The sequence below is a fragment of the Pollicipes pollicipes genome, unplaced genomic scaffold (assembly GCF_011947565.3).
Source record: "Pollicipes pollicipes isolate AB1234 unplaced genomic scaffold, Ppol_2.1 Scaffold_4740;HRSCAF=5597_pilon_pilon_pilon, whole genome shotgun sequence".
In the NCBI taxonomy this organism is placed as follows: domain Eukaryota; kingdom Metazoa; phylum Arthropoda; class Thecostraca; order Pollicipedomorpha; family Pollicipedidae; genus Pollicipes; species Pollicipes pollicipes.
In genome coordinates, this window is record NW_023596545.1 from 17,672,283 (window position 1) to 17,694,919 (window position 22,637).

At 45.9% G+C, this 22,637-nt stretch overlaps 1 protein-coding gene across 1 annotated transcript; it reads left to right on the forward strand.

Annotated features, from left to right (window-relative positions):
- The first annotated feature begins 5,231 nt into the window (after positions 1-5,231).
- Positions 5,232-20,815, forward strand: LOC119099392 (carbonic anhydrase 6). The gene is made up of 7 exons (XM_037222534.1): positions 5,232-5,312; positions 11,164-11,331; positions 13,848-13,995; positions 14,415-14,520; positions 17,281-17,514; positions 19,682-19,823; positions 20,723-20,815. Exons 2-7 carry the CDS (start codon positions 11,184-11,186, stop codon positions 20,752-20,754), a joined length of 810 nt encoding a protein of 269 aa, XP_037078429.1. The 5' UTR covers positions 5,232-5,312; positions 11,164-11,183; the 3' UTR covers positions 20,755-20,815.
- The last annotated feature ends 1,822 nt before the right edge of the window (positions 20,816-22,637 follow it).

Sequence of the window (22,637 nt, forward strand, 5' to 3'; positions counted from 1 at the left end):
AGGTTCAGTGAACTTGTTTGACCTCTCGAAGGTCGTGATAACCAAAATCATGCAAGGCTGCTTTGAGTTTTGCATTTGAATAAGCGACAAAGAACACGCCAAGCTGTATTTTCCTAACACAAAATGTTGACCTAGGCCATTTTAGGTAAGTGACCTATTCTGATCTGTAAGAAGTCCATAAAGGATGCATAATGCGATTCCTGTCTTCAATAAATTCTAACTGAGCACCAGAAACTACGCCATACAGCAAGCCTTGGGGTAATACACCAGGTTGGTTTGGCCTTGGTCCGACCTTCATTCCTGACCCTAGTTCAGTGTAATTTGTTCATTTTATTATTGTGTTGCCTAAGAAAGAATCTCAGGGACGCATGGACTTGTCTAACACTTCGTTGTTGCACCAGATCGAACAATTTCCAGGAAACTGACTTTATTAAAATTATTAAAATTAATGGCCTGACTGACCTGCCGTAGGTCAGCGATCTTGCAGGGTGCATCTAGCTTCGTGATGCCAAATTATCTGCTATTCAGTTTTCTACAGCTATGCGAGATTTGGCGTGGCTGCGCCGCGCTGTTCGGAAACCATTCTGGAAAAACCTTTTGGGGTCAAATTGACCCCACCCGAGTGCGTATTTTAAGAGCTGACTGTGGGTTATCGAACGGTATAGAAACAATGGATTTGGCCAGCAGCGCCTATTTATTTGGCACGACCCACTCACGTGTTATTACGGAATACTGACAACCGTACGCCGCTTGTCGAAACGAAAATACCAAAACGGTCCAAAGATGTCTTCACTTGCGTTTGGAGGGCGTCTTATTCGCATCCTCTGGCATCGCCTGGATGCAGTCGGCTGGCGACGTAATATCGTGCTTGGCTAGTGTCATATATATGCTTGATAAGGATATAGATGATAAGACCCCCGTATTACTGAATGTGGAAGGACAGCCTGGGAGTGATAAGATGAAACTATGACAGCGTTTTGAACAAAGTTATGATCGCGTTCGGACAATGGGACCCACCGTATCACTGCCCCAGAGCTTTTAAACGACACCGAAACATCTAGCTCGGGCCTCGGGGCCTATTTCTTCGCTATGACCCCGTGGTGGTGTATTGCTGAAGGCGGATGGCCTGCAAGTGTTTGTCGAGACGAAACTTGGGCAGCGTTTTAGAAGCATTTCTAATCCCGAGCGGAAGGCGAGTGCCAGTTGGATGGCACTCGCTGAGGGCCGTCAATTGGCACCGTGACAGTAAGCTCCCGCGGGAGCACCAATGAGATCGATGTGACCCCGACGGCATATAACAGTATGCAGGCGGCCGTCCAGACCGTAAAGACGAGACTACGGTAACGTTATACAATCCTACATTCGTGCGATGAAGTGGAGCTGTGCGCGTTTTACAGCATTTGCAAAGGATTATCGACTGCTACTGTAGCATTCCCCGTTTGGTGTCTGTTTGATTCATATGCCGGAGTTCTTATGCTGAAATGATCGACGTTCAATACACCAGCAGGTGCTGGTTACCTCACGCTTTCATTTTACTTTGCTTTAAATTTCGATATTACCGGATGTTTTGTCTTATGATGTGCGTATTTACATTGTTCAATTTATTTGGGTTTCCATTTTATGCTCTAGCACCAGCCGGTCAGCCGAGTCTTTTCCCTCCGGCACAGAAGACCCTTGGCTGTGGCGCATTATCGTGGTCCCGATGTTTCCATGTGGGAGCGCAAAGCTGCTTTGGCCACAGAGGATATTGAGTGTGAGGAGGTCTGGCAGGTGTTTGCCTGAAAAAAAAAACAGTTGTTTGTCGTGGCGCGTGCACAACTCAGCCCTTCTCAGCGCCCTGCATGTCCCGCCAGTGAAGGAGGAGATTTTATTTGCCGTGCTCAGAAAGTTCTACGGCATGTTTCGCTCTTCACATCGCTTAGACCGAGCCCCTTTGAGGGCTTCAGCCCTGCTTGCCTACCGCCCGGATGAGTTTGATACAATCTTTGCCGGATCCGCGTTTTTCCTCTGCGGTTAAGGTTGGGGTTGGCTCATAATCCTGGCCCGCGGGCGGGTAGACCGCTGCCTGCTTTCTCCAGTGCGGCCAGTGTCGTGTGGCTGGGCCACTTAGATAGCTCTTGACGAGGCGAGAGGTCGACCGACCGAGAGGCTAGAAGACAAGAACACCTTTTGGGGGGATAGGTGAGGCGTGCATGCATATCGAAGGTCTGTAATGTGTAAGTCCATAATTGTGTTTTTCATTATATGTTATCAGGAAAAATCTTAAAAATGGAACAGTAATTTGCTGACACATTCTTTGCCGTTGTATTAACTGTGCGGGCTCATTGCATAGCTCATCAAACATTGCACATTTCTGCCCACTTGAAGGCCCATTTTTTACTGTGACGCGGAGAGGTGTTCGAAAAGCTGGCTATGGATGTCTATCAAGGTAGTCCATTGATATGGTCACTTCCTGTTAATGCCATTTGTTTGTTTTATAACGATGATGAAGTCAAAGAATGTATGCTTTTAACAAGATAATTTTGGTATCTGTTTTACCGTTCGCTTTGGGGTCATTTTTAATGAGTATCGATTGGACGTCAATGAGACTATCAAATTGACCGGAAAGGTGTCCACAAGACTAGCAACTTGATGTCTATACATATAGATGTATATATATATATATATATATATATATATATATATATATATATATATATACATATACATTAAGTATCTGTAATATAAGACGACCAACACCAAGAGCTACCTGTCAATTTAGCTTCATTATAACGGCATGATGCTCGTTTCTGTAGGCACTGTGATGGTTAATTAAACAGTTCACTGGTTCAGTTTTATTTTCACTTGAATATTTTTCATCATTGTTGCGTCGTCATGTGACGACAAGGTAAAACCGTTACATTAGTTTTTGATTAAATACGGAATCCATGACAACATGAACTATTGAGAGAGCTGAGAGAACCCAGCAGGAATTACGAGCATTGAGGAGCTGTACATCAATAGTTCAAAGCCCCAAGTCAGCGGATCCCAATAAATAATGGGGCGGTGAAGTGCCATCCGAAAGGTCAGCGACGAGCTATGTATCCTATGATAGCATGTGTTTTCAGTGTTCCTTGGTTTGCATTATCTTAGGTTCCCGTGGCAACAAGCATTTCATTTAAGCACCCGATTTCGATTCCTTGAAGGAATACCGATTGCTGAGAATTCTTTGAAATGGACCATCTGCTGGCATTCTGCACGACATGAAGGGTCGGCATTGCTCATTTCGGGCTTTGTGCATCATTCATGGGTGTTCTGTAATGATAACATCAATCGTCGTCATTGTGAAAATACGATGGACTTCACTAGCTAATTGCATTTCTGGTTCGATGAATGAGTGATACAATCAGTGTTTGACGTGATTGGGATGCGCTACTTTTCGTTCTGGAGACATGGGGGACGCATTAACACAGCTGTCTATCGCATGCCAACGAAAACAAGGGACTGTACAGAAATGCAAAAATTATATCAATCAGGATTCATAAGCATGCTTTTTATAGCACTTTTCACCTTTGCTGTGATCAGGTTTTCGTTCTCACCATTTGTCAACTACCGACACTCGTAAGCATATGTTGCGAAAAACGAGTTTGCATACAATACATTTCAAGGGTTCATTCCAACATTTTAAACATTCACTGTTTGCACTGGAAATGGTCAGTTCCGGAAGTGTCACATGCTCAACATCAGTACGCAAAAGCTCCGAGAGTAAAGGGCTTGTTATGAAGGATATGTTCACATCTGCTAACGGGTGTAATGGTGTAGGTATATGAGGCAGAAATTTCGTAATAAAAAAAGATGTTTGTGAATAGAATAGTAAGTGTCGGGTAAGGTTTGTAATTAAAATGTTTCTGCAGTAGTAGATGTCTGCAAGGAAGGGTGCTCGTAGTGTAAAAGGTTTAGAGAGGAAAAAATTAATCTACGGAAATGTATGCAAACTCACATATTGGGAAAAGTTGGCACGCGCGAGGTTCTCGATTGGTAGGTCCGTGACGGAAGGTCTTTTGGTATAAGGCTTATGTCCGTAACCATGTTCAAGAGAGCTCAGACAACGAGCAATAATGCAATAGCCTGAAGTCATTTGCTTGCTAAACATTCACAGGGAAAATACTTGATTAATGCAAAAGTTCGGTATTCTCACTATAGGGTGTTTTCCTCTTAACGTTAATTTCAAAGTGCAAGTAAAGGCACTAAATAGTCCAGGCCGCGCTTCATATACAGTGCTGTTGGAAATTGACAGATATTTTCATAAGCGTCTCACGTAATCGTTTATGGTCCGGGAACTAGAGAGGCAGGCCTCCGTCTCTCCACATTCAGTGGCTTAATGCTCCATGTGCAACACATTGGCAGCTGTATAAGGTGTGGGTCATTTTAAAATTTGGATACGTGCGTTCGTGTTCAGGGTACTGTTGCATGAGCATTTACCATATGAACAAACATGTCCATATTTTGGAAAATCGGTCAATAAGAGAATAGATTAAATATTATGTTATACACATCGTAGCGTTTCAATTGGTAATTCAAGTGAACACCCTAAAATAGTGGCATCTCACTTCGTCTCATTATTCCCGTTGTATAAGTAATATTTTCAAACTTCATGCCACAGAAAGACGGGATCGCATGCACCTATTTTACATGAGCCAAATGCCATAATAGACTACAAAGATATTCGTTGAACTCAAACCATTTTTTGACACATTGCTCGGAAGCAGAGAATCTGATATATTTAGAACATTAACTTTCACCCGGTCAACAGAGCACCGGTGGTGAAACGTTCAAGATGCAATCCGTGTTGATGGGCCTAGCGGTAGCCGTATTTTCCGTCGGATCTATATCAGCGGCAGGTGAGCAAGCTGGGTGTTGCTTTGTCTCAACCAGCCGCAAGAGCCTTTAGAGTAATTCCGGTTGTGGCATTACCGCCGTTCGTAACCGCACGGAATCGTTGAAAGAAGTCGTATCCAAGTGTATTCAATACTTGCATTCGCAGCGGTGTTGCCTCATGTTCTGCTCAAATCTCATGATAACTGTCGCCACGGGCTATTGCTGGCAGCACTGAGATAGGCCAGACTGTGACTGCCCGGTTCAGGCCTATTCTTAGCCTACGCAGATGGGCAGGCGATCGTGAGTCGTGTTTGGCGCGCGTATGACACCTGATCCCTACCTCGCCTGGCGAACCTGACGTTACTGCCCAGCCCCAGGTCAGGATGAGACGGCCAAGGCAAACGCATCAAATGTCGACAAGGAGCCAGCCTGGGACTACACTGGAAAGGACACAAGTGAGTAAGCAAACTCAAGCTGAGTCGTAAAAAGGCTTATTGGCTGTACGTTGACTGTCGCAAAAGAGTCTGCGTAATTAATCAAACCTGATTTGGGCGCAGATAATGTCATTCATTGACTCAACCAGTATACAAGGAACAGTTTTAAAATGATCATTGCAAGTGTGCTTAAACTTTGCACCGAATGCTGTGGCTTTATGGCTGAACCGCCGTAGTAGTCTGCTTTAGGAGGGCAAGTCGGGCGAGTGACTTCAGTCAGTAGTAGTCTGCTTTAGAAGGGCAAGTCGGGCAAGTAGCTTTAGTCAGTAAGTTTTGGCGCATCACTGGCGAGTTTCCAATAGAACGGTCCAGCTGGTCTCTCCTCTCTCAACCGGCCTCAGGGGATCTAGACGGCTCCGTGCAGCAAACGTTCCAGTCATTATTGCACTAGATACCATGCATTTCGTTTGATCGCCCCCATTTACCGGTTTACCTAACTAATAATCCACTGTATTAACATCGATTAATCTCAGGTTTTTCCGTAAGCTCTTGCCTCTTATCCACGAGTATTTTGCGGTCCGTTCAGTGCTGCTACACTGTTGAGCACAGCAGCCTTTAAAACCTTGGCTTCAAATGGCGAACCAATAAATGCATTTAACAAAAGACTGGTAAATACGCTGATCGTATGGCGATTAACTCTTCCGTAGCACACACTGATGCAAAAACTTGAGCGTGCATCAAACGTACCGAGATCGCGCTATTAGCATTAGTATGCTTAAGTGCTATGAGTGCTGAGCAATGATTGAGGTATAATCGGTTTGTCCTTTCGGAATTGTTTTCTCTGAAGTGCTACAGAGACGTAGGTTTCACTTTGCTGCTGCGTTTTTCATGGTCACGAAGGACATGGGATTAAGCAGCAGCTGGCTTGCTTCTTCCAGGAAGAAGTCGCACCGCGGTGGTGCAGTGACGTCATCAGTCTATGTAAGCGACTTAGTGAAATTGATGGTCGACCAGGAGAGCTGATATTTGAAGATCTGCGTCACAGCGCAAGTTCACAATTGGCTTTGCTATCCCGCCCACTGTCCTTAACATGCGCCCGGGCGACCGGCGAGATGTCCTTCGCTCGGTGGGTCAATTTGACCCCTGAGATCTCAGGAACTAAGAAAGCTAGAGACATCAAATTTACAGGATGCATTGACCTGCACGCGAACTTACAAAGGTCAAAGTTTAAGGTTCCTAAGCCATGACCTTTGGATCAAATAAAGTCAAACAAGGCCAAATTCCAGATTGGTCTCTAAAGTGTCCCCAGAACCTGCATAACTGTTTTTGAGCAAAAAGTCACTTGCTCATTTAATGTCAGTGACCTTTTTTGAGCTTTGGAAGGTCATGATGACCAAAACCATGCAAGACTGCTCGTAGTTTTGCAGTTGAATAAGCGATATAAATTACGCTTGGCAGTATGCTTTCAAAAAACAGTTCGCCCGGGTAACTTTAGGTCACTGACCCATTCTGACCACTAAGGCGTCAATGGAAAATGTATAATGCGGTTCCTGTTATCAATGAATTCGAAATGAGCACTGACAAACTATTTCGCACTAGCAAGCCCTAGAATAATAAAACAGGTTGGTTTGACCTTGGTGTGGCCTTCATACCTGACCTTAGTTCAACGTAATGTGCTCATTCTATATTTGTGGTGCCTAAGAAAGCATCTCAGAGATGCATTACTTCGTCTAACACTCTCTTGTTGCATCAGATTGAACGACTCCCTAGAAATTTACTTCGCTGATGCCATGGCCCGGCTTTGACCTGTCGTAGGTCAGTGACTTTACTGGGTACATCTAATTTTTTCCATTTCAAACGATCCGCTGTTGAATTTTCTATAGCTGTGAAAAATTTGGCGCGGCTATGCCGCGCCGTTCGGAAACCATTCTGGAAAACCTTCGGGGGGAGGTCAATTTGACCCGCCACCCGAGCGAGTGTCAGGGCAGCAGCGAGTGTCGAAGTTCGGTGGGAAAAAAGCTGCACGAGAGGCAGAGGGGTGTAGACGTGAAGGAGAGGAATAAAGCATGACAGAGAGGGAAGAGAAAGGTTAAGAGAGGAAGCAAGTAGTAGGCAAAGCGAGAGAGAGTGAATGATTGTCTGGCACCTGTAGCTGGGTGACCGCGTGAGTGGAGAATGGCATGGTGAGTGGGGGTAGGAGCACAATAGCAGTAAGTGTACAAATAAGAGTAGTAATCTAGTGAGAGTGAGAATCTAAATAAGAACAAAAGAAAGATCAAAAGGGCGAGGATGGGACTGAGGGAGTGCCATAGTGAAAACCAGAGCAAAAGCGCGAATAGCAGTAAAATTCAGTGAATGGACGAATGATAGAGCGGGTGAGTGCGATTCAAGGGACTGATCAACATTTCTTTGGGGCTTTGAATTGAAATAGCCATTTCATAAAAGCTCCCTGCAGCTCACAACCATGTCCTTTTTAAGGCTTCAAATCTCCTTGGTTCCGAGGTTGATGCACACGAACTTATGCAGCCTTTTACGCTCTGGCTATGGGTCCGTCGCTCAGGTACGCATAATGTCATGGAGTCCTCACGCGCACATGCCACCTCATTGGCTGCATTGCGCTCATGTCCAAGAAAAATACGACCATCTGAACAGTCGTGTTTCCGATGATGGAGCACCAGGTGTCCTAACGATGAAAGGTAACTGGCTAACAGTCAGATTAAGCTGATTTCAATTGGTTCTCCGGCATTATGCATGAAAATATCACAGACAAGCTTAAATGTACATGCTACTTTGCCTGCAAAGGGCAATTTCGTCTTGCTGGTTGAGCTTCTACCTATGTATAGACGCTAGTAACTAAATGCGCTATCCTGTAGTACCAGCGGATTTTTTTCAGGATCTGAAATGCCCATTTTTACACCAGAATATGCAAAAAAGGATCAGTAGTTAACAATGTTAACCCTTACTCTGATTTGCTGGTTTCGGTAACGCAGAATGATGGAAGGAAGTGGCGGCCTACTGCTGTTTGCAAAGTAAGAAATGTATAGCCTCACAAAAAACAGTTAATTGCTTTTAACGGGATCTCGCGTTTGGTAAAAATTCCACGACACAAAGTCTAAGGTCGAATTTTCCCGAAAATAAAACTGTTTTAGCTTTTCATGCTCATATGTATGACGTCATGCAGCGAAGGGACATGGAACATGTGGAGGTGCATTCCTTGTTTAATTATGAGTATATTAGCACGCAGTTGCATCTGTTTTGAGCCCAGATCTATAATGCAGGGTTTCGTTCATGCAGCGGTGCTAGCCCTTCGCGCGCAACCCGCGGAATCGTTACTTGCCGTCTGTCGCCCCTGCCGGCCGTAGATCGTCTCGCAGGTGCCCGCAAAAAACCGTGGCTCCTCCAGAGTCAGAAGCACTAAGTGAACGCATTTGGTGTCAACAAAGGCCCAATGAAAGCCACAGAGGCTTTCAAGAATCCGAACGTGACTGCACAGTATGCCGGAGAGGTATTCTCAGAAAACCTTAGGATGGGGGTATCGCATCGTCTCTCCCCCCCCCCCCCCCCCCCTCCTCTGTCAGAGCAAGTATGCTGTTCAAAAAGAACTAGCGCCCTGATATGAAACTGTTGACAAAATTCAATGCACTTCACTTGTTGGGACACGGCGAAAGGCGCCCACCAGGCAACACATGTCGCGTCAGGCTTGGAACATGCCTAAGGTGTGGTGGAAGGTCGCTCTCGAAGTGTACACCTGATTTTCATTGGGGGACACCGCTATCATCTCGAGTTCTGACATGCATTCAGTTGTTCTGGCTATTGAGGTCCTTCGCTGTTTTTCGAAGCTGAGGAAAGTAAAGCCAGCCCAAGATCGAGTTCATACGTAAGGCCCAGGCAAGTCCCGAGTGTGGAATAAGACCATTGGTGTGATTGAGCTATCCCATAGTTAAGGACAGGTGTGCCGCTTTCCTAGCAGCAGCAGTTATTCATGTTGTGTGTTATCATTAGTTGAATGGCCTCGCATAAGTGAGCGTTTCGGTTGTGTGCGTGTTATTTTAAACTGCTGCGATGAAGCAGGCTTTTGGTTATAGGCTGATTTTCGATGGTGCTACAGGGCATGGTATTCATTACTATTTTATGTCATATGGTATCATGTTACGCTGCTGGCGACAGTTTTACCTGCAGGAATTCCGGCGGAGACAAAAAAAACTTTTATCCCCCCTGGTGTAATTTCAGTTTTTCGCTGAATGTTAGATGATCCATTGTTGAACAGCTTGAGCTGTAGGCAGCGACGTTGAATTAATTTTGTCGGGCTCCGTGCGGCTGATCACCCGACGGCGGCGGCCTTGCCTGGAGTTATTTACGATTGAGTTATTTCCAAATCAGTGGCATTGCCCGGGCCTCAAGTGCTCAGATTGTGTAATAAGTGCAAATGAAATCAACAGCAAGTTAATGGTTATATTTGAGACATCTAAAACAAGCCGAAATGAACGGCGAGCGTTCGGTCTTGAGCCAACTACGGGCTGTGCAGTCTCGTTGTGGTGCAGATGGCTTGAGGCTGAAAGTCCGCTGTTCAATTTGGTTTGTTCAGGTGTCTAAAACGTAATTATTGGCGAGCACTTGATCATATTTTCTTCTTATTACAATGTCTACAATTATGCCAGAGACCCCCTATATACCAAGACTGCTCAAATTGTGTACAGCTCCATGAACTCTGAGTTTGGGCATCCAAAGAAAAATTATTATGAATGTTCATGCTTCGAGAGCGACAATTGCAGCATTTTAGGGTTGCAATAGTCACAATGTCTCCACACCACAACCAAACCGCCTAGTACTGTCGGTTAGGTGCGAGCCTAACTGAATAACGGCAGGTAGAAAAACGTGAGATATTTCACAAAGTGAACAATTTTCTAAACTGCTTTGACAGGAATGACAACAGCGGATACTTGCACCCCGGCAACGTGATGCATTACATTTTCCCTCCAGATTTATGACACCTAAATTACTTATGCATAGCTTGAGTCACACTCATAACACAGTTCAAATTTCAGTTTATGTAGCACTCCTTCAAAAATATCAAAACACACTGGAGCATTAAAAACGGGCTCCTTCCACTTTCATAAAAAATTGTACAAAAAATATCGAATTTCTCCATGGTCACCACAAAAGCTTTCACACCAAAGCCTTTTACGGGACCCATAGCGGGTCAAAGCCGCCAGTATCGATATCAATAGGAATCTGAGTCTGTTGCCGACGCGACTAACCCATATCGAGAAGTCTCTTGATGCAATGCTGGCACCGCTCTTAGGTCAGTGGCAGAGGCCGATATGCATGTGTATCAATGAGTAAATGTATTTGCAGATGCAGATGATATATTTGGTGTAGTCCTTGCGCTGTGCATAACGATTAAGCGTAATACGACTGAATATAAGCACAGCAGCGCGCATATTATCCATCGACGACAAGGCATCATTTTCTTGAGAACCTGTCAGGCAGCCAACCTTAACCAAAGTGTAATTTTGCCCGTATCCCACCAACAGTATGGTGCTTCAAGAAATGAACAGAAGGGAAAGCAAACAAAAACGTCGCGAGCTGGCTTTGAACTCAGTGAAGAAAAATCTCAGCAGACTCCCATTTACCTGACGCTTTTTTGGTAAAATCATCTTAATTTTGTCTAAGAACAACTTCAGATCAGCTCGATTAATGTTGGGAAGGGGCACCACCCCAGCAGTCTTAATTTTTTTGGCGGGATAGGCAAAAGTCCAGCCTAACCCATCCCCAACCTCTTCGACGCCCATGGCGGGATATGTAGGCATTTACGAGCTGGCAGGGCGTGGTTTAATCATGCACAAACTGACAATGTTACCTGTATTTGCAGATCCCTATGTCTGGGCAGATATGGGATTCAAGCAGTGCGGTGGAGAGCAGCAGTCACCGATAGACATATCCACCGCTGAAGCCCACGACTGGATTGTGGATCCCCTGCGTTTCGAAGGGTTTACAACGAAATCGTCATCCATGAGAATGAAGAACAACGGCTACACTGGTGAGATCACGGTCAATATTTTCCGCAAACGCGTGCGTATATGACGAAGGCAAATAACGTTATTGAAGACTGCACCCAAACTTGTACTGGAGCAACGTTGTATCGTTTAATCTCAGTAAATTTAAGCATAAGAACTGAACCCGTGATTTAAAAAATGAAGCTGAAACCGAACTTGAGGCAATCAGCCCACAAAATGGGTATTTTCATTCCGTCATTTGTATCAAACCTTACTGCAGAAGGGGTGCAGTTTCTCGGCAGCTGAGTGTATTCAATTAGGCCAACCTCCGATGAAAAACTATTCCAGGCCATCCTTGACCAAGCCATACGGCTGTCAGCATGATAACTGATCTTACTACAGGTCGAGCCCTGTAAGGGTATATTGGCAGGCCATGTATAAACAGTAACGTGCATTTATGCATATTGCCCACTAAGCGTGACATGTTTCCACGGTATCGATTACTGGTGATAGCGAGCGTTCGTGAAAAGGAGCATAGCATAAAGCGACTATAACTTTGTTTGAATTTAGGCCATTGCTTTGGATGATGTGTGCTTGAATGGGTTTATTGCCAAAATATTGGGTTTAAACTTCCTCTCCCTCCTTAAGCACGTTGTATTCAACCAGCCACCCAGGCGAGCACGACGTGTTGTACCTGGTGATTTCCAAAGAGTATCACATGGTTATGTATATAGCTTAAAATAGGCAGACCTAAAGGGTGTTTCATTTAAAACGTCAATTCTTAAAAGATTGCAATGTGGATAAAAATACTCATTAGCATATTTCTTCATATCACAGTTAATTGAACAGTTAGACACTTTTGTTTTATAGTCCACGTTCATCTGCCTGGTCAAACACCTCTCCACGACAACCCCTTGAATGTGAACGCGCTTCTTCAAATTCTAAAATGACCCACACCTTTAAGCGTCTCACACTTGGCGTGCTCAGCCGCTGAGCGTGAGGTCAAAAACCTGTATCTCTAGTTTCCAGGCTGCAATAATTGCATGAAAGTACGCCAATCCAAATGTCGGGCAATTGTCCACAATACTCGTTAAATGGCGCGCTATTGGCTTATTTTTAGTGAATTTTATTTGCACATTTAACGTTAACCTTTCAATTGTAATGCCATGGACTTAAGCACTTATTGTTTTTTATGAAAAATGGATTTAACTTTTTGTAAGCAATGTTTTGCCTCATCTACTCATGGACCTGTTGGGCTTGACAAGGCATGGTGCGCGGGTTTACTTGACTTTTTTAGCACCCCTACCTGGGCTCAAGATGCACCTTTAAGACCGCTCTCATGTTTTGTTCATTAGGGTGCTACTGTACATCACTGGGGTAAAAGAGTACCTCAAAGTAGTTGGGGTGCTCCTCTGCCTACATTCTTTGCGGTGTGTTCATTTAAACTTGGCGGCACACTTCCACGCATGCCTGGGCGCTTCTCTACCCGTGTTTAAAGACATAACTTTGTCTTTGCTTTTACGAGCACTTCTAACTGGATTTAGAGGAGCCTTTCAAGGCAAAGGGATGGATAATTTTGTTGCACTGGCCTGCACGAAAAACTGAATAAGCCTCATCAATGAGGACAGCAGATTTAGGAAGAGCTTTAAAACTTTCAAGATATGCGCAGTTAAATTTTGCATCACGCGGCTTTCAGAAAGTTAAAGCTGGTCACAAAGCTCAAAGTTTGACCCTCCTTGACCTTGGTTGACCTGCCTTTGAAAAGGTCTCCAAAGCCGCCAAGCAATAATAGATATAGATAAAGACTGCAATGCCTCCGAGGTACATTTCCCTCTTAAATAAGCGTGATTTGTCACTTGCGAGGAAATTGTATGAACATGATATCTACAAAGAGACAACAATGAGGAATAAAATTTCAGATCTGAGATTTCCGCAGGATGTATAAGAGTGATGCAGACTCTGCTGCCGGGAGTGTTCAAAATTGTTCGGTAATTTTCCCGCAAAATTGCAGGGTCACTGAGCCTTCATCCTCGTCGAGCGAGGTTAAGAGGTCTTGCCGTTCAGGCTCAGGGGCGTCCGTTCCCCTGAGCCCAGGTATGCCTTTCTATTTCTGTTGTGTGATGTTGTATCCATGGTTTGATCTTTTGACGCAGGGACACTATTGCCGAACGGAAGGTTTCCAAAATGCTCAGGCCGACTAACCTGTACGGCATTCCAGAACACTAGTTAACGCTTCTGCCCCCTTCCTCGAACGACGGATCCCGGAAAGGCATTTTTCGTGGCGACCCCCTCCTCAGTACTGGACGATGTAATCATGGCCATTGCGCCAGGAAGGTTTGCTTATCCTGCCACTTGTGTTGCCTTCAAAAAAGATCGTCGTAAAATCTGTCTGCCTCGCAATCCGTGCTGTCTTCCAATGGCCCAGGTGGTTGCTTAGCCATCCAACCTAACTGAGACGCAAACTCGCTCGCGCAAATACCTGAGAAAAAAAGACGCCAGCAGCCGATGCACAGAGGAATTGTAAGCTTCTGTGACACGTTTCTGGTTCTGGTTCCTGCAGTGCGCGTCGAAATGTCATTCGCCAATGGGGTGAAACAGCGAATGTACGGCGGGACGCTGCCCGGCGTGTACGTGTTTAAACAGCTGCACTTCCACTGGGGTCCGAACAACACTGTAGGCGGGTCTGAGCACACCATTGACGGCAAACGGTAAGCAAGGCGGCGGCAGTTGACGGCGATGAAAACAGAACGATCTTTTGACGGGAATTATCAAACTCAGCACGAAGCAACCGCCACATTTAAGTGAGAGCCGCAGGTAGGGTTCACTGTGCAGTATGCGGCTTTCAGCGTCCTATCTTGTCATAGCATTATTTGTTTTGCCTTTCTGTTCTTGACAAAGAAATGGTATGTTAACATGACTGCAATGTGCGTGCTTGCCCGTGTGCCATTGTGCAGTAAATTTACACGTCTACGTATGCACATGCACGCACAATTTCCTGTAGTCGGAGTTCGCCACTCCGTTTATAGGTCTCCACCGGACATGGGTTTGGTGACAGGTGAGTTCGGTCCAGGTGGGACGGTTGCCCTCTATGACGGCTGTCAAACCGAGATATCGATGTCTTTGGCAGAGCTCCGTTGGAGATGCACGTCGTGTACGTGAACGAGAAGTACGGGACGGTTTCTGAAGCGACCAAACATCCTGGCGGCATTGCCGTGCTGGGCGTTCTATTCGAGGTACGGATCAGGCGGTTAGAACAACCTGTTAATCTTCGTCGGCTTCGGTGGTTCCGTGACGTGGCCAGAGTAGGGTGACTAGTTATAGCCCGTGAGGAAGCGGCCGAATGGTTGGAATGACCCCTTCCTGTTTCACACTTGATACATCACGGAAACGTAAAGCATCGGAATGTCTCAAATATTGTGCCACATTTGCATAAGGTGTGCTGATATATCGAGCTTGGGTAATTTCTCAGGTCTGGTCAGACGTCCCAAAGAGTAGGTAAGGTACTAAAACAGCTGGCCCTGGCTCCGGCTTCAGCCTTTATTTCTTAGGCAACGCTTATACACCGCGGTTTCAAGTGTGCACTGAACGTCGTCGCGCTCCGGTTTGTATACCATATCCAGAAATGTGGTGTGAAGCATTTCCATCACTTGGCTGTGATCAAACAGCAATACCTTACACATGCTAGGGGGTAAAGTGGTCAGTGTCTTGCATCTCAAAAAAGATATAAAATGTCTCCTCATCAACGCCGCTTTTACTGTCGGTGGTTTAAAACCAATACCTCATTCGGAAATGAGCAACACCACTGTGAAATGTTCCAAACAATTTAATAACGGCTAGAAAATAATGCGCATTGTAATGCCATCAACGCAACGATTTGTCACAACATGGCCAATGTACTTACTGTCCCACAAGGTTTTTTACAAGTGATATGAAATCCGAACACGCGCTGGCTTGCAGCTCCGCTTCATTTATCACCTTTAATGACCGTGCTCATTTCCCGTACCATCTAATCTTTTTTCAAGTGTTCATGTTTTGCTGGCATATCAGTGGGTGAGACCGAATGGAGCTTACCACCTTTACACCTCGATCACACCACAAATCGCAACGCGCTAATGGTAACAGCTTCCCATGATAAGCCCCCATCTGTTAGCTCATTGCGGTTGATTCTGTGCCAGTATATACAAAATAAGCTTCTTGCAAGATTTGCGTCATCCATTGGGGTAAGGATATCACTTCCCAATATGTTGACCTGCTTGCAAGCACACGACATGGGGTACCAACTGTGAATGCATCCACGTCAAGTCGAGTACGCTGCTTGAAACTTTCATTCTGCTTGCGTGAGATTGTTTGTGTCAATGCACTGTACAAGACTTTCACGTTGTGTTCCTTTTCGTTTCCGGCTGGAAACGAACGATTGATATGTGCTGATGTCGTATTCCCATGACCTCTCCTCGATGAGAATCTCATAAGTACATCTGTGTGTGGGTGTCAATTTGTATACTTCTGGAGGGCACCGTTGCTTGCCCGTAGTATTTTTTTTTAACGTTAGGCCAATATGACGCGTAAAACTGCCTCACAAACCACCGGAATATAGAAATAGGTGGCAGCCAATTGATTTTAGACACCCAGACCGCCTCGGCTGCCGGATGATCTTAGACACCCAGCCGGCCTCAGCTGCCGGACGATCTTAGACACCCAGACTGCCTCGGCTGCCGGACGATCTTAGACACTCAGCCGGCCTCGGCAGCCTAGCGATGTAAGGCAGCCAAACCATCTTAGACATCTAAACAACCTCAGCAGCCAGGTGATCTTACACACCCAGGCGTCCTCCGCAGCAAGGTAATTTTAGACAGCTGGGCGATCTTAGGCAGCCACGCGATCTTAGGCAGGCACGCGACCATACTTGTGCGGTGCTTCAGCAGCCAGGTAATGGAAGCAACCAGGCGGCTTTGGTAGTCAGTTGTTATTAGGCAACAGAGGGCCTTGGTGGTCGGGCAATATCAGGCAGCCAGGTGATCTCCAGCAGCCAGAAGCCTCGGTGGTCGGACAATGCCAGGCGGTTCACCTAACCAGGGCCTTTACGTGTGGAAAGCAAATCAACTTCGGTAAATATTCCGGTTCTTCAGAAGTTGCTCACCAAGGCGTGTCGGTTAGAATAAGCTTCCTTTTGGCCTCTAAGTTCATAGGGCGCGAATCGGAAGTGCGTAGTTTTGCACTTTCGTGTTAGGTAATTTAGCCCAGATGGGTGTGCACGCAACCATGTTGCCATGCAGCCAAAAGCAAACTGGCGCATCTAAGAAGTTGTTCATGGTGTTTTCCTTTGAAATTAATGTTTATTTGATTCTACTATGTATAATTTATGTGTATATTTTATATCAATATTTATAATTAAATATGATGCCATGTTGCGAATAGAGAGATGAACTTTACACACTAAAAAAGTTTACTTATTTGCTGCTGAAGACTTGTAGGCTGGTGGATCTGAAGAGGTCTGGTCGGGGGCGGATATTTTCGGCGTTCGCTGTCGTCAAGTGGGTAGAGAGGGAAGAGAAGAGCAGGAAAACGGAGACGACGCAACTTCTCTACATCTGCCCCTGCCGCCATTGGACTGACAGCACAGGCTGACATTACTGACAGACCAGCGCCGCAGAAGCAAGTGCAGCGTAGTTGTGTTAGTTCCCTTTCCCCCATTCTCCATCCCCTTTCTACCCACCTGATAATGGCGAGCGCCGAAAATTCGTTTCCCAACTAGGCCTCCTCTATTATCCCCCCATCCACCAGCCTAGAAGCCTCCATCATCAAATAGGTCAGAGCATTTAGAGCTTAAAGGTCCTATATCTACTCGCAAATACAATGTTCGACACCACTGTAGCGATCCGGGAACCAGGGTAACATCTTGTGTGAGATAACTAGTCGATGCGTCTTTATTTGAAGTAGGGCTTATTTCCGCCGAAGCACAATGTGACGAGGCTAACTTTTTTTTTCTCCAACAGATCTTTCCAGTATCCAGCCATCCGCTCGTCAGCTTTATGACCCGGTTCGGTAGACGCCTGCAGCGGTTCGATCGCCCGGTGGTAACCGTCAAAAAACCACTGTCCATCCAGTCGATACTACCCAAGGCGTTAGGCAACTACTACACGTACACGGGGTCATTGACCACGCCCGGCTGTCAAGAGGGAGTCATTTGGATCGTGTTCGAGGAACACTTCAAGATTTCCAACCGTGAGGTAAGGTGGATAATGGGCAGCTGGAATCGGGTAATCCCGAATCAGTGAACCGATCAGTGTGGAAATGGTATAATTTCAACACAGTGCACGCACACTCATGATTTATTTTCTGAAAAACTGATTAAGAGGCATGTATGTTGTCAGCGTTGACGACGAGCTTGCAAAAGTTACCAGACAGCGAGCTTGCCGTTTCATCTGCCAACCTGAAATTGGTGATCTAAGATTATTGTCTAAGCTTCTCCACATTTGTCTTCAAATATTTATTCTGCAACGTTTGATTGCATGGATTACTACAGCGCACGCCTAGCATCTTTTATTGCCTGAGTCCTGACTTCACCATCCGATCGTAAAACTTCGATTGGCAGAATATTGCGACGAAAACTTAACGTTCTGTAATGCTTAGCACGGTCCACCCTGTCCACTGACGTCACCAGATGTTTAGTGTGGCTGCTACCACCGACCGCAGGCCATCCCAGGCGGGTGCAAAAAGCGCCTCTAACTCACCCCTCTATGGATGTACGCACCGTAATGTTGCGCTCCAACTGAAGTACTGGAACGTGCATGAACGATGCAAAAACGGCTTTTCGGGGAATGACTTGAATAGTGTAGACAAATAGGGTGTCAGCCTTTTTTGGCGCTTATCAAGAGCTTCGATGGTATAACATTCGCATCGGCTCAGAAACATCGAGATAGTTTAGACTCACCTTGGTAACATAGATTTAGCCATCATATTTACCATAACACTTCACATAAACCACTAAGGGGTGAATATAGCCAACTCTGAGTTTAGAAATTGCCTACATTTTTGTCCCCATTACCGGCAAGCAGAGCACATATTATTGTAGTTGTTGGGATGCCGGTGTTCGGATGCAGGGAATGCCGCACGGGGGCTGTGCCGTAAGTCGGGCTTTCACGCGCTCTATACGAGGCGGTGGCGGCGATATTTCGGGTAGTGTGACTTCAACGCGGCGCAGACGCTAGCCGTGGGGCCTAAAGCTGCGGAGCAGCCGGGACATACGTAATATTCGTACAGATGATGAATAGCCTGTTGGCGGCATTGCATATGGCCAATAAGTCGATTGCGTAGATTTGATGGCGAGCATGGTGGTGTAATTTGCAAGCTTATGCCCTGACCGTTGAAATGCAATTGCATGAAGAGTAAAATACGTCCAGATGAGAGCTTTACAAGATGGCATGGCCAAAACATCAAGCTCTCTTCGTATCGATAATGAGAAAGCTGTCAGTAGCAGGTACATACAACCAGCGAGCCAATCACGTAGAGTTTAACGTCGAATATTAAAGTGTGTTTGGCAAGCTTGAACGGCGAACCTTTGCAATAAAATCGGCGCGGAAATTGAACACACTTATGCCCCAGTTGCTGCAGAGATGAGCTGCCACGGCATCGGGCTGTCTTCTTACGGATACTGAACAAACTGCTGAGAATAGGCTCATTTAATCGGGAGTATGGTGATGCGTCAATTGCAAGCTTATATGCTAAGTGGGTAAATGCAATCAGCGTGAAAAACAAATGCGTTCACGCGTAGCTGTTGAAGATAACCAGCCTCAACATCGAGCTGCCTTCTTATCAGCAAGGTGTTAAGTTTCACCTAGGTTTTTACTGGTAGATGCATATATTAGCGAATTAATTGGGTGGAACTAAATGACGAGCAAGACCATGTTCTCTGCGAGCTTATATTTACAAACCATCAAGATTCAGTTTGTATGGGAAGTAGATAGCCTACGCGAGGGCACAGGTATTAGGGAGAGGATGAGCTCTCCAACTTTCTGAAAGCTTAGCATTCGCCACATGGCCATTGACTGGAAATTATTATCATTATCATGCCAAGTGTGCCGCGTACCAAATGATAGAACTGTTGTAATGCAACGATTGTTCATCTCCTCGTCTCTTGAGCTGTGTGCCTAGTCTAAGTAACTTCGCATGGAGTTCACCCTGCTATTCCATTTTGCTGCAATTCTTCGATGTTTGGCCTTTCAGCTTGAGTTTGTACTACATTTTTTTTTTAATGCAACCGCCGCATTACTGTCTGTAATGCAACGGTTGTTTATGTCCTCTTTTCCTGAGCTGCATTCTCAGTCTAAGAAACTTTGCTTAATCTTCACTCTGCTTTTCCATATTACTGTAACTCTTCTATGCTTCACGTTTCAGCTCGAGTTCTTCCGAAACGTGGAAGGACAACGCGGCCTCCTGACAACCAACTTCCGTCCGGTTCAGAAGACTAACGGGCGTTTAGTTTCCCACGTGTCTTCGGCACATGCGGGGGCGCAGATCTATGCAGAGTCTCCTAGCGGTAAAACGGCAACGATCTTTTAACTTTCCACTGGATACCGTGTTGCACGGATTACTAATGAAAAGTAAATTTTGTCCAACCACCCTCATTCATTTGCAAATGCTATCTCAGAATATCTAATTCAGTTTACTGAGGCCAGTGCAGATATTAGCACATAAGTCGTGTACATAACATAAATGAAATGCCTATACCGCTTGAGGTACATTTTTCCTCTCACGTTTTGGTTGATAAAGTCTCATATCTTTGGCCATGACCACGCGCAGCACGACAATGCACGCCGCGTTGTTCAGATTGACCACATAACTTTTCTCTGGAGATGATAATCGACTGGGGCATTCCTTGTCATGAGTTCGGGATTGGAATGTCCCTCAAGATCTGCAATGCAGGTGCCAGACTGCATGTCATGTAGCAAAAAATAAAAGAAGAAAAATCGTCGGCTCTCCCAGCCCTGGTGTAGCTTTAGCGGTTTTGCCAACCTCGGCAACGTAGTGGTAGGGGATAGTTGTAACGTATCATCACTCATTGTGACAGCACGATACCCAATGTACAAGGCCAGAAATGCAAAACAGCAGGCGTTATAGCAGTTACGATTTTAACGTGGCTGTCTCCATGTGCATGTAGCTGCTCTATGGCCACCTGCAAGCTACCAACACGTCATGTGTTTGCCATTATAACACGTCATGTGCGCGTTGCTTCCGTACAAAATTGTTAAAATAAAGTGTTCAAAAGCGGTTAGTGTGCACTCGTAAGCGTGGCGTCATGCTGGGGCCAAAGCTTGTATAAAATGAATCCTATAGATATCCATATATGTTAGTCGTGCTTTTTTTCTCCTACAAAAAGCTGTTGTAATAAACACAGTACAGGCAAACCTGACGTATGTTTTTCTCCTTTCTTTACAGGCTCCAACCAGTGCGAAGGCTGTTCAAGCTGATGACACGCTTTGACAACAGATCCGACTAAAGATAGAGATTTCCGGAAACTGGTTTCTCGTGTTTCGTCAAGTCCTTGATACCTCTCCTTTCACGAAAGCGGGGGAGGTGTAATGGCTGAATGATAAGAACGTTGGAGCTCAGAGGTGGCGCTCCATAAACGGGGCGTGGCGTCGTGTGTCGTGTTCCCTTATAAAAATCGTCCACGATTTCCGGAAGCTTACTTTTTGTTTTTCGTGGTCTGCTTGGTTCTTTGCTTGTCATGAAATGCTATGTTAACCTATAATACAACAGAGATGTCCAGGCATCTCGAACTAAAGTGGAGTCTGGCATCAAACCACGGTGGCGCTTTTCATTCTACTCACGTAGTTGCAATGTCTGCGTTTAATTTAGATTAAGTGGTGGCTATGAGGTAAGTAGACAAGGTTAGTTTATCTGCATTATACATGGTACAGTGAGCGTTTATTATCATAGCCACGATGCTATCATACAAAATGCCGACGGATGTCACATCTACACATCTTCGGATTGGCTCAAATGATCGCTATCATGGGTGAAGTCGGCATCTATTTGCCGTTAATGGTTGTCACGTCTGCTGCATGACATTACTAAGATATATGATACCTTCGGAACCAAAAGAGCAACAATAGTGAGATATGTATTCAGGAAATCGGCTATTCGGTTTCCGTGTTTTTTGTTTCCTTCGCCCAATAGCGGTACGTATTACACTAACCATGCTTTCAGAGGGTGAAGGTAATTTTGCCAAACATCCAGAAGCTCTGGTTAGATTCGTTGTCACGATTGCCCAAACACAATTGCATATTTGTTGTGTTTTCATCGGCTGAAATAGCGCCTTCGGCGTTGCAGGCTCCAACATAAATTACGCTGCGATTTGGTTTAGCTTTACACAATTATACACTGACACGCGATATGTTGGCTATCCGCTGGGGCCATGACCAGATATTCGGAAAATCTCAGAAAGGGTCCCGGCGATCCGACGAGCTGTCCCCGATGCGATAAGACCACGGCCAGCGCCTATATGTGTATCTTGCGAGTATCTGGAGGAATTTGGAACCGTTACATTACATCAATAAAACATGTGCTCAGCAAGGTCCAGCTGTTCATGTTTGATTTGCACTGCAGTGGATCTCCTGAATGTGTGTTCATGGCCGCATCGGATAATGACTGTATCGCGCGTCGGTGCACAGGTCACGTGAAGCCAATACCAGATTACAACGTAATCCGGGCTGGGCACTGCGGCACCAAAGATCCCACTTCAGCCAGATAACAAATTACAAAATCGCAACGTTGTTTAGTTCTAAAAAATATGGCATTGTGTGTAGGTCATCGCCACACCATCCGACCACCACACCACCACACCACCACACCACCACACCACACCATCCGACCACCACACCACCACACCACCACCACCACACCAGCACACCAGCACACCACCACACCACCACACCAGCACACCACACCACCACACCACCACACCACCACACCACACCACCACCACACCACAACACCACCACACCACAACACCACCACACCACAACACCACCACACCACACACCACACCACCACCACACCACCACACCACACCACCACACCACCACACCACAACACCACCACCACCACACCACCACACCACCACACCACCACCACCACCACCACCACCACCACCACACCACCACCACCACCACCACCACACACACCACCACCACACCACACCACCACACCACACCACCACACCACCACACCACCACACCACACCATCCGACCACCACACCACCACACCACCACCACCACACCAGCACACCACCACACCACCACACCACCACACCAGCACACCTACCACACCACACCACCACACCGCCAC